At 33.8% G+C, this 12,269-nt stretch overlaps 1 protein-coding gene across 1 annotated transcript; it reads left to right on the top strand.

Annotated features, from left to right (window-relative positions):
* Positions 1–457: 457 nt before the first annotated feature.
* M430DRAFT_37859 (hypothetical protein) lies at positions 458–11,629 on the top strand (the record flags this gene model as incomplete). Its single annotated transcript, XM_024867194.1, has 2 exons — positions 458–2,622; positions 11,617–11,629. 2 exons carry the CDS (start codon positions 458–460, stop codon positions 11,627–11,629), a joined length of 2,178 nt encoding a protein of 725 aa, XP_024724550.1.
* Positions 11,630–12,269: the final 640 nt, after the last annotated feature.

Raw genomic sequence — 12,269 nt, 5'->3', positions numbered from 1 at the left:
GGATCTGGATATATAGGGTTTAATGGTTTTATTGTTTAAATTCTTATTTCTTCTTAGAGAGGAGGTGAGGTGCGGAGAAGCTTGACACTCCTTGCTTTTTATGTCCCTTAATCCCTTCACCTCCGCTGAAGATGTATAACTAACGCGATTCTTAACACCACTTTGGTTCTTATTTTGGACGATCAAACAAATAAATAAAATTAAACCCAAATTTAATACAAATCTCTGACTTCTACGTCTCCCCACGTCAAGTGAGCGAATTAGGGGGTTGGGGGGGGGGGGGGGGGTCGATTCGATACCCGGTGTCGATGTAACAGGGGCCGTTGGTTCGGGGTTCAGACAGCGTGGAGCTTCAGCTGGACCCTGATAATCCTTATTTTAGGCTTCGCATGCCTATTCAGCCATTCCTCTCCTCTAAACCGCATCTTGCCTTCGCTCTGCATTTTCCTGATCCCAAATGGCAGCTCACCCTGGAGATTCCCTAGACCTGAGTGTGCCACTGGAGTTCGAGCCCGTGATCCCGGCCCAGAACTCGAAATTCTACAGCGTCGACGACGCAAAACGCAATCGTGCCGAGGCAAGAATAGCGTCCAAATCGCTCTCTGTCAAAAATGGCATCTGCTCCATCTGCCATGACATGCTCTCAGATAATCACTGGCGGGTCTCACAATCGCCCGTCGAGCCCACGAAATTCCTGTATCATGGCAGCAACGCGTTTGCCATAGCCGCTTCCACGCGAGCAGGCTGTGGCGTGTGTAAGCTCCTCCGACAGACGTTGATAGAGCGCAAACTGTTCGGGTCCGTGGTCGATCGGAGTGGGCAGCTGTATTTGCATTTGGAGCCGTGGGAAGAAGGGGGTTTAAGGAAGTGCTACTTAGCTTGGTCAATATATGCGCGCCAGCCTAGTCTGATGACGATGGAGCCCTTGACGTTGTTTGCGATACCAAGGTCCCAGCCCTTGCCATTGGGGGAGGAGGGCTCTCACGAGAGGGAAGATGATGAGGGAGACGTGCAGGTTAATTACCCGCCAATACTCCCTGGCAATAATAGGGAGGCGCTCTGGTTGGCTAAGTCATGGATGGATCGCTGTGAAGCCAGCCACGAGCTGTGTCGCGCACAGCGGAAGAAGTATTCAACGACGCCGCCAACACGGCTTATTTCAGTCTCTGGCAATGCAGTTAAGCTATACTTCAGTGCGGATATTGAAGGTCCCGTGAAATATGCCACGCTCAGCCACTGCTGGGGAAACCTCCAGATCACCACATTGGAAAGAGACAACGTCTCCCAATTCCTAGTGGGAATTCCAGAACAAGCGCTTTGCAAGACGTTCCAACACGCTATCGAAATCACTAGATCCGTGGATTTGCAGTACTTGTGGATTGACTCTCTTTGTATTATCCAAGACGACCCTGAGGACTGGACTCACGAGGCAGCGAGAATGAGTGCCGTTTATGGCGGCTCGTTCTTCTCCATTGCCGCAGCAAGCGCCACAGATGGCAGCCAGGGCTGTTTCTTCGATCGCGATCCTCTCTATGCCTCGCACCAACCTATTGATATCCCGCTAGACGGAAGAGGGTCCCAGAAGTTCATGCTTGCAAACGGGAGAAGTTTCGACAGATGTGTAAGGAATGCCGCGCTCTCAACGAGAGCTTGGGTGTTGCAGGAACGTCTGCTCGCGCCACGGACTGTGCATTTTAGCTCTGCGGAAATCTTCTGGGAATGTAAGGAGGTTAATGCTTGCGAGTCATATCCAAATGGCCTCCCTAGCTTCCTGGACTACACCCCAGACTTCGATACGCAGATTGACAGGCTAGACAAGGCGTCATTGCCGCTCTGGGAATCTGTCGTACAACTATATTCGGGGTGCTTCCTAACATTCGGAAAGGACAAGCTGCCCGCGTTGATGGGAATAGCGGAGATGTTTGAGGAGCAAATCGGAGATACGTATCTAGCTGGTATGTGGCGGCGGGAATTGGAACACCACTTGACGTGGAGGATATGGCATAGGCCTGGGGCCAATTTACCATGGCTGCCACGGCCAAATCCGCCGAGGGCGCCGTCTTGGTCATGGGCTGCCATCGATTTTCAAATTCTCATGCCAGACTTTTATCGCAAGGCTGACCCGCAACAGATCTCGTGGTATGCCCCCGTGGCTGACGCTCAAGCTTCGGTGAAGGATCGAGCAGGCACAGTTTGGGAAGGGGTGCTGACTTTGAACTGTCGGACAATTCTCTATGGTTCAGGTGTATGGAACAATGGTCAGACTGCGCTGTGGATAGGGAGAGATGGTTCAGGCAATCTGCCAAAAATCGGTCGGTTCGATAACGGGTGGTCATACGGCTCTCCAGAAACGTGCCCACAAAGCCTTCATGCTGAGTCGCGCTTCGACACTGTTCAGGATATCGGCGGAGTGGGGCAGATACCGCATCCCCATTATATGCTACCAATATGCTCCGGCACAACCCGCGAAGGAGGTAGGTTCGCCGAGGGACTGATAGTGAAGCAGACTGGGCAAAAGCATGGAGAGTATCAGAGGATTGGAGCGTTTACCATTGAGAAGGATCTTTGGGTCACGCAGCTAGAAAGATTGGTTGAAGCGAGCGAGAGTATGCAAGAGGATGAGTATAGTACTAAGATGCTTAGCAAAGCTGGGATAGAACAGCATGTTATTACAATTATATAGGGCTCTAAGGGTATTTTAGAGCAATATGCTACAGTAGTCAGTAAGTTTAAACAATTAGCGATTTTACTACCTAACACCTACTACTTTATATAACTATTTAAATCTAACTAATAATAATAAAGTATTAAAAACACATTTCTAAGGTTAATTAAAGGTACCTAAATTAACAGTTAAAATACTATATTAACTAGTACTTTATATACTACTCTTTTAGCTTAATTACTATATCTTACCTTCTTTTTATACTATCTAGGTATACCTTAAATAGACTTAGATTAAGGGTACTCTAAGCCTTTATTAAAGCGTTTTTAAGTACCTTTATAGCCTCTTTACTTGTCTCTAGACTATTAAGCTCTAAGTATAATTCTAGTACCTTATTTTTAAGATACTACTAGATATACTTATAAAGTATCTTATTAGATAATTATATAAGAATTAGAAATTAAGTATAAAGTAGCTATAAGGTATAACTAAGGTACTAATAAGTAGGCTATATAATAAGTCCTTATAAGTTAGGTTTCTATAAGTAAGACCTAACTTATAAGGATCTAACTTATAAAGTAGGTTTAAACTAGTAGCTAGGCCTTAACTTATAACTTAACTTATAGGTTACTAAGACCTTAATATATAATTTAAGCTTTAATAATATTATATAATAATATAATAATTGTTACAAGAAACCACTGGCCTTATCACGTAGGGTTAGCAGTCACGGGACTAAGATACTCCGGAGGCCCGAGTCTAACCTAATCGGGGTTAGCAACCCGCTAAAAAGTTAGTTGTTTACTATTACTATACAGGCACTCTGTATAATTACTTCTTACTTAGTTAATTTAATTAATTAGTTCCTACGATACGACAATAGATCAAATATCCCGTATAATATAGTAGTAATACTATTCGATCTCTTCTAACACTAAATTCGAATTCAAATCGTTTGATCTATTGATCTATTATAAGATTCGTTATAATAAAGCCTGTTTTTAATTATAGTACATCTGTTAATCAAATAGAGCTCTAGACAGGATTATAGAGCCTAGGGGATAACAACTATATAACAGAACCCTAGACTAATCTACGATGTCTAACTTAACTACGCTCACAAGTAGTAAGAGGCTATAAGGCAAGAGTAACTTCTGTACTTAAAAGACAGATATATACGACATACTTAAAGCTAATAGGCTTAACAGGTTTGTATCTAAGAAGTATCCTGTCCTTAAGTCTTATAAGTATAGTAATACTACTATAACAAAAGAAGAGCTAGATTAGTATAACAAATAGAGAGCTAGTAACGCTATAACGCGTTAGGTTATTAAAGAGAATATATTGTTAGTTCTAGTACTTAATCTTATAGCTAAAGTAGACTTAGTAGAGGCTATATAGACTAAGCTAGCTAATTACTATAAGGGCAAAGGGTTTACTTAGTAGTATTAAGCGGCAGATAAGTTCTAGCTACTTAGATACAAGGATTATAATAATATAAAGAAGTTTATTAACGCCTTTATAACTCGACTTAAACAAGCTACACAACTAGATATAGCGCCTAAGAGCGACTACCTGTACGCTATTATCTTTATTAATCGACTTATAAAAGCCTTTCCTTAATAGGCTAAAAGACACTAATCCCTTTAAAACCTATAAAAGAGTAGTAAGAAAAGTACTTTATTACTTAATATATTAGTTATAGAGATTAGAGACAAAGCCTAGGTAAAGGACAGTAGATTAGTACCTTTATTAGTATTACTATATAGTAGTAAGCTAGATAACAAGGATAAAGAGAAGGGTTAGAGTAAGGATAAGGATAAGAAGAAGCTTAAGAGAAAGTAGTACTACTACTATAGTAAGCTTTATGTTATAAAAGATAAAGACGACTATTAGACTACGTTCCTAGAGAAGTGTCTAAAGAAGGACTAAAAGGACTCTTTAAAGAGCGTTATATCACTTTATATAGTAGGTAATTAGTAGCCTTAGATTAATAGCGCGCTAGGCCTTAAGGCTTTAAAGGTAGCGCTTAGATTAGCTACTTAAAAGGAGTTCTAAAAGGGGAACTAGTGCTTAGATATAAGGGCAACTTACTATATATATAACGATAAGTTAATCTTTTATAGCTTTAAGGTAACTAAGTAGTTACAACCTGTTCTAATAAGCGCTAGGTTAATCTAACTAGAAGGTTATAGTAATATCGTCCTAAAGGCTAAGGTAAAAGGTAATTAGTATTACAAACTATAGCTAGAGAGAGTTCTGTTTATTCTAACCTTCCTTATTAATCTCTTATTAGGTGTTAAGCTACTATACTATAGTAGATCTATTATAAAGAAAGCCCTTCTAGACAAAGAAGAAGAGACGCTTATACTCTATAAGGTCGACGATATAAGGGTATATCTATAGTTAGACTTGTCTAGCTACTATATTATAGTACTACTAGCTACTCTTTAATAAGGCAAACTAGGAATCAAACTATAGTACAAGAGATTAAGGTACCTAGGCTTTAATAACGTCTAAAAGACTATAGAAATTACTACTAGTATACAGATTATAGATAAGCCTATAGATATAGATCTTAGTGTTACAGTTCTATATAAGCCTTACGAGCTGTCTAAGCTACTACGCTTAGTTAGACACTCTATTAAACACTAGCCTACTGTTATACTTTAAGAGGTAAGTATAGACGTAGTAGAGGTTACCTTAATTAGATTCTATAGTAAGTACTACGCTACTATTATAATAGATATAGTAACTCGTACTAGATAAGGCTACCCTTACAAGAAGAAAGGAGAGGCTTACGATAAGATCCTTAGCTTTATTAACATAACAGAGCGTTAGTTTACCTTCTTTAAGATCCTTATATTAATAGTTAATAGTAGTAACGAATATAGTAGTATTACGTTAACTAGCGTCTATAAGGTAAAGGGGATTTAAGTTAAAGAGACTATACTATATACCTCTAAGTAACTAGGCGTGTCTAAGATTACAAATAAGATTATAGCTAGACAGCTATAATCTACTATAATTAACTAGAACGTTCCTAAAGAGCTATGGCCAGAGTTACTAAAAAGGACAATTTATATTATTAACAGAATAGCTATGTTAGCTATTAAGGGCAAAACCCTATATTAAGCCTTTATAGATTAGCTATACCTAAATCAAGACAACAAGCCGTCTGTAGCCTACTTATAAGTACTTAGCTATAAGGTATATGTTTATATCCTAGATTAGAGACAGGTTAAGTTAAGGAAGTTTAATAAGCGTACTAAAAAGAGGATCCTTCTTAGTTTTAAAGGCTACTAAATATACTACTATTACGTGCCCTTAAGAGCTTATAAGATCGTTAGATCATTAAACGTAAGATTTAATAAAGAAGGTTTTGTATTAAAAGTATTAGATAGTAGATTACTGTTACTAATAGCTAAACCGCGCCTACTAACTAATCTACTTATAGATTTAACAAACGCTAAAGCTATAGATAAAGCTAAAGATTAGGAGCTAGCTAAAGATTAAGATCTAGTTAAAGTAGCCGAAATAGCTAAGAAACCGCCCCTTACTACTACTAATATTAATCTACTAGCTAATACTAACTCTACTACAGAACAGATCTAAGATTAGTCGACTACCGCCTTACCTGATTTAGTAGCTATTAAGTGCGGCCGGGGGCGCCTAAAAGGTTTAAAGAACAAGCTAAAGGCAACTCTAGCTCTAGCTTAAGCTCTAGCTTAAGCTTAAGACTCTATACGTTCTATTAACCTTAAAACTACCTAAATAACTTAATCTTAATTACATTATATAACTAAGAAAGATATAAAGGATAATACTAAACAAGAAGTATAGTAATTAGCTTATTCCGCTATAGCTATAGCGTTACACGCTACTTACTAGACTGTAGTTAAAGACGATCTAGAAAACGTTCTAATTATATATAAGAAGACAGTTAGTAGCGTTAAGTCTAAGTAGTAAAAGGAGGCTATATAGAACAAACTCGACTTACTTGTAAAGAACGATATATAGAGTCTAGTTAAGAGATTAAGCCTTTAAAAGGGTACTAAGGTTCTAGGTAGTAAGTAGGTGTTTAAGAAGAAAACTAGCGTTAATAGCTCTATAATCTGTTATAAGGCACGCTAAGTAGTTAAGGGATACAAGTAGCGTTATAGACGTGATTACGATTAAACTTACGCTAGCGTAGCTAAAAGCATGACTTAGAAGGTAATCCTAGCCCTAGTAGCTAAGGAAGACTAGGAAACAAAACAAATAGACTACGTTATAGCCTTTCTAAACAAGGAAGCTAATAAGGATATATATATAAAACTTCTAACTAGCTCTAGTAAAGATAACACTTATGTCTATAAGCTTAACAAGGCTTTGTATAGTTTAAAGCAGGCTCTATAGTTATAGTAGCTAAAGCTATACTAAGTACTTATTAAGCTAGGTTTTAAGCCCTTAATAGCTAATAATTATATATATTAATACCCTAAGAGCGGATTAATCGTTATAACCTATATAGACAACTTCTTATTAGTCGGCCTAAAAGGGAAAGAGCTAGCTAATCTAAAAGTAGCCTTATAGAACGCGTTTAAGATAAAGGATCTAGGTCCTTACTACTACTTTATAGGCGTTAAGATCGTTAAGAACAGAGGTAATAAGACTATATCTCTTATACAAGACGCTTACATTAAGAAGGTACTTAAACGTTTTAGGATAAGTAACTACAAAGCCTCTAAAACACTATTAGACCTAGCTTACGTAAAGCTTATAGTTTTAAACCTAGATTACGCTATAGTAGATTAAATTAAACTATATTAGTAAATCGTTAGTTTACTTATATACTTATTAACTTAAACATGCCTAGATCTGTACTATTTAATGTCTGTACTATTACGCTATCTTACAAACCCTTTTACTAACTATATAAGCGCTATAAAACACGTGCTACAATACTTGTAAGGTACGCCTAACTTAAGAATTATATATAAGGCTAGTAAAGGAGCGTTAAAGGGATTATATAAATATAGTGATTTAGACTACGCTAGTTGTATAGAAACACAAAGATTAACTATTAGATATCTATTTAACTACTATAGTAGTGTAATATCCTTTAGATTAAAGTACCTACAAGTAGTAGTACTCTCTTCTATAGAAACAGAGTACTATAGGCTCTCTAACGCTACAAGAGAAGCCGCCTAGCTAAGGTAGCTATTCTATAAGTTAGGTATTAACTCTAAAGACACTAAAACGATCCGAATATACAGTAATAACTAAGGATCCCTAGCGCTAATAGATAACCTAGTTATCTACTAGAGAACTAAGTATATTAACGTATAGTACTACTATATTTAAGAGCAAGTCGCGCTAAGTAAAATAAAGCTCTAGTTTAAGCGTATAGAGGATATAGTAGCGGATAGGCTTACTAAAGCTCTAAAAGGACCTAAACACGCTAAGTTCTTAAAGCTGTTAAATCTACACACTGTAGCCATCCTAATTGCCTAATTAAGACGATTCCTTGTTTCTTCTTCTTTTTTTTTTAGTATTAAAAGCAGTAGAATCCTACTGGTTTACTATTTCTATTTCCCTTTATAGCGATAAGACGGCAGAAAACTTACCGGTTTGCTATTTCTATTTCCCTTTATAGCGATAGGACGGCAGAAAACTCACCGGTTTACTATTTCTATTTCCCTTTTTAGCGACAGTAGCGGCAGAATCTTACTGGTCTACTATTTCTATTTCCTCTTCTAGCATCTTACTTAGTAGAACGACAGGCGGTATAGAATTTAGGTTAGATTTAGGTAGATAGGACGTTATAGGCGTGGATTTAGGGGTGTGTTATAAGAAACTACTGGCCTTATTACGTAGGGTTAGTAGTTACGGGACTAAGATACTCTAGAGGCCCGAGTCTAACCTAATCGGGGTTAGCAACCCGCTAAAAAGTTAGTTGTTTACTATTACTATACAGGTACTCTGTATAATTACTTCTTACTTAGTTAATTCAATTAATTGGTTCCTGTGATACGACAATAGATCGAATATCCTGTGTAACAATAATTATTATATATAATAATATAAGAGCCTATATAAATATACTAATAACTTGTCTAAATATATATACTAAAATTTTTAGTAAATAATTTTAAGAGTATATCTAATATACTTACGCTTTAGTAGTAATTTATATATTATTATTATTATTCTTACTACCTAGGGTTAGGTTTAAGAGGTTTATTATTAGTACTATTAATAGTACTACCTTTACTTCTTAAGACACGCCTTTCTTAAGACTTGTTACTAGAACATAGTAAATAAGATCTAACTACTCTCTAAGCTTTATACTTTATACTAGCGCCCTTAAGGTACCTTTCTTAAGACGTATCTTATTTATAGTATTAAACTAAGGTATACTTACGTAACTAAAGGTCTAAGGTAAAACTACTTAAGATTTTATAAAAAGATATATATACTACTAAATTACTTTTATATATATATATAGTATGTCTTAGCTTTACTAGGTTAAAAGGCCTCTTACTACCTTACTATAATAATATAATAAGAACTACTTAAGAGTTATAATTAGTTAAGTCTTATCTAAGGCTAGGGCTTTTATAAAGAGTCTAGTCTAGTATTCTACCTTTACTCTAAACCTTCTTAAGAGAATACTAATACTACTATATAATAAGAACTAAGAAAAGATATCTATCCTTTCTTTATTAAACTTATATTTTATCTTTAAGTAATACTACTTACTAAGACCTATTAATTACTTACTTTTTATATAGATATACTAGACGTCCCTTAACCTTAGAATACTAAGGGTTTTAATAGCCTTATCTAAGTACTTAATAGTATTATCTTATATAAGAAGTTTATATAAGGTTCTTTTTTTTATAAGCTTCTTTTTCTTTCTTTACCTTTATTAAAGGCTTACTTATCTTACTAGTAATATATATATCTTAAGAAAGGTACTAGTAAAAGTAGTTAGTATTAAGCTATCTAGGTTTATTCTTGTCTTATACTTTTCTTTACTAATATAAGTACTTTACTTAGACTTAACTCTCTTAACCTTCTTTTTAAGAGTAAGAACGTTACTTTAGCTACATTTACTATATTATATAGTAATTCTTTAGTATATTATATATATAAGACTTATACTTCTTATTAACCTTATATATATTATATTTATAACTATTTATAGCTCTTTATTAAGTTATAACCTTTATCTAAGTTTTACGACTTTTATTTAAGTTTTATAACCTTTATCTATCTTATAACTAAGTTTTTATAACCTTTATCTATCTTATAACTAAGTTTACTAACCTTTATCTAACCTTTATAACCTTTATCTATCTTATAACTAAGTTTAATAACTTTTATCTAAGTTTTATAACTTTTATTCTTAATTATAACCTTTTCTTATCTTTTTAAAAGAATAGCTACTCTCTTTCTTTTACTATCTATTCTTTATAGTAGCTACTAGTTTTACGACTTTTACTATTAAGGTTATTAGCTCTTACTTTAGTTAAGTTTTAAGACCTCTTAAGTCTACTTTACTTTTTACGACTTAGTATTAAGGATTTAGGCTCTTACTTATCTAAGTTTTTAGACCTCTTATATCTACTTTTATAACTAGTTATTAAGGATATAAGCTCTTACTTTAGTTAAGTTTATAAATATCTTAAGTTTATATAAATTTATTATCTTTTTAAGGTTAATAGTATATAAGTTTAACAACCTTACTAGTTAAAGGTAAAGGTCTTACTTAGTCGTGTTTTAAAGACTTTTTTAAGTCTTAATAAGTTTAATAATATCTTAAGTTAAAGAAAGTACTATTTTTTTAAATATTCTTATTTCTTATAGTAAGACTATCTTATAAATGTTTCTTTCTTACTTCTTACTACTACTTTTACTAATACTACTTACTTCTTATAATACTACTATTATATCTTTTCTTATATCTCTTTTAATACTTACTTTACTTACTTTACTTACTTATTATATAGTAAGTAGTTAATATTTGTTAAGTATACTAACACGTAAGACTATAATAGCTTAGAAATCAAGTATAAGGTAACTATATACTATAACTAAAGTAATAGTAGGCGTTAAGAAGTATAAGAATAAAAAGAAGAAAAGAAAAAAGAAAAGGGGTTTAAAGATTAGTCTATAGTTAAAGTAGTAATATACCTTTAAATATACTACGACTATTTATTAACTTTTACCTCTTTTACTTTATAAAAATATACCTAATATTCTAATCTCTTTTCTTTACTAAAAGGTTATAGACTATTAGAGTAAGAAGTAATAATATAAACATAACAAATAAACCTTAATAAGATATAAGCCTCTTCTTAAGTAACCCTTTAGAATACCTCTTTATAAGTAGATAGTAGTAAACCTAGTACGACTCTCTAAATATTAATAGAAATCTTTTCCTTAAGTAAGACTAAGTTAAACAAGAGGATTACTTAAGTAAGAGTAGAGTAGTACCTTAAGTAAAAGTAAGACTACTTTATAGTACTTAAAAGAAAAGAGGCTCTCTTAATAAACCTATACGAATTTAATAACCCTCTTAAAGTAGAATAGCTCTTTTAGTAGACTTATATTAAAGAAATAAGAAAGAGCTATTATAATACTTCTTTTATTCTACTAAAAAACAAGATATATACTAGTATTATAACCTTCTTATTTAACTAAGAAACAAAGTTTAATACTTATCTAGAGAGTTATCTAATAAATACTAAACGTATTAGTACTATAGTAGTAGTACTAAAGAATTATATTAAAGAGCGCTAGAAGTCTTTTATTTTCTTAGAAAAAAGTAGATTAGTTCTTAATATAACTTAAAGAAAAATAAAAGCGTAGCTTTTTTATAGTATTATAGATAAGAGTACTTACTCTCTTAAAGTAGTATTAAAACTCTAAATATTAACTTAAAACTAAAACAAGACCTTTAGGAATTTTCTTTAATAGTATAACTTTTTAGTTATTAAACTTAGCTATACCTTCTTAGAGATGTTTTATATCTACCTTCTTATTAATTATTTAAAGCTTAAGTTAAGGGCTTATATAGTAAGTAGTAAGGTCTTAGATACCTTTAAGGTAGTTAAGGTAGTAGCGTTAAGAAAGGAAACTCTTATTTAGATAAGGTAATAAGAAGGCTCTTATAAAGCCCTTTTAATACTATACTATACTAAAAGAGGCTCTTTTTATAATCTAAAGACTTTATCTATACTAGTAAACACGTAAAGAGTATCTAGTAGCTAAACTTTAAATATATAAAGAGACTCTTTTAGTATTATAAAAACCTCTTTAGTAAGTAAGGTATAAGGTAACTACTACTAATACTAGTAGCCTAGTTATTAGGTAAATTTATACTTACTATATAAATACTCTATATATAGTTAATCTAAGTATACTTACGCTTAGTACCTTAATAAGGCTAGTACTTTAGGCGCTAATACTATACTAGTAGCTTACTACGTTACGCCTAAATAATAAGAAAAGAGATAACCCTTAATAAGTATTTAAGTAAAGATACGTATTAAGGGTAGCTAAGTAGCTATACTAGCCTTACTAGACTTAAGAGTAGAAGTTAACCTTATCTACC

The sequence above is a fragment of the Amorphotheca resinae genome (genome assembly GCF_003019875.1).
Source record: "Amorphotheca resinae ATCC 22711 unplaced genomic scaffold M430scaffold_1, whole genome shotgun sequence".
In the NCBI taxonomy this organism is placed as follows: Eukaryota; Fungi; Ascomycota; class Leotiomycetes; order Helotiales; family Amorphothecaceae; genus Amorphotheca; species Amorphotheca resinae.
The sequence above is the reverse complement of the archived record's forward strand: the minus strand, read 5'-3'. Positions and strand labels throughout refer to the sequence as shown.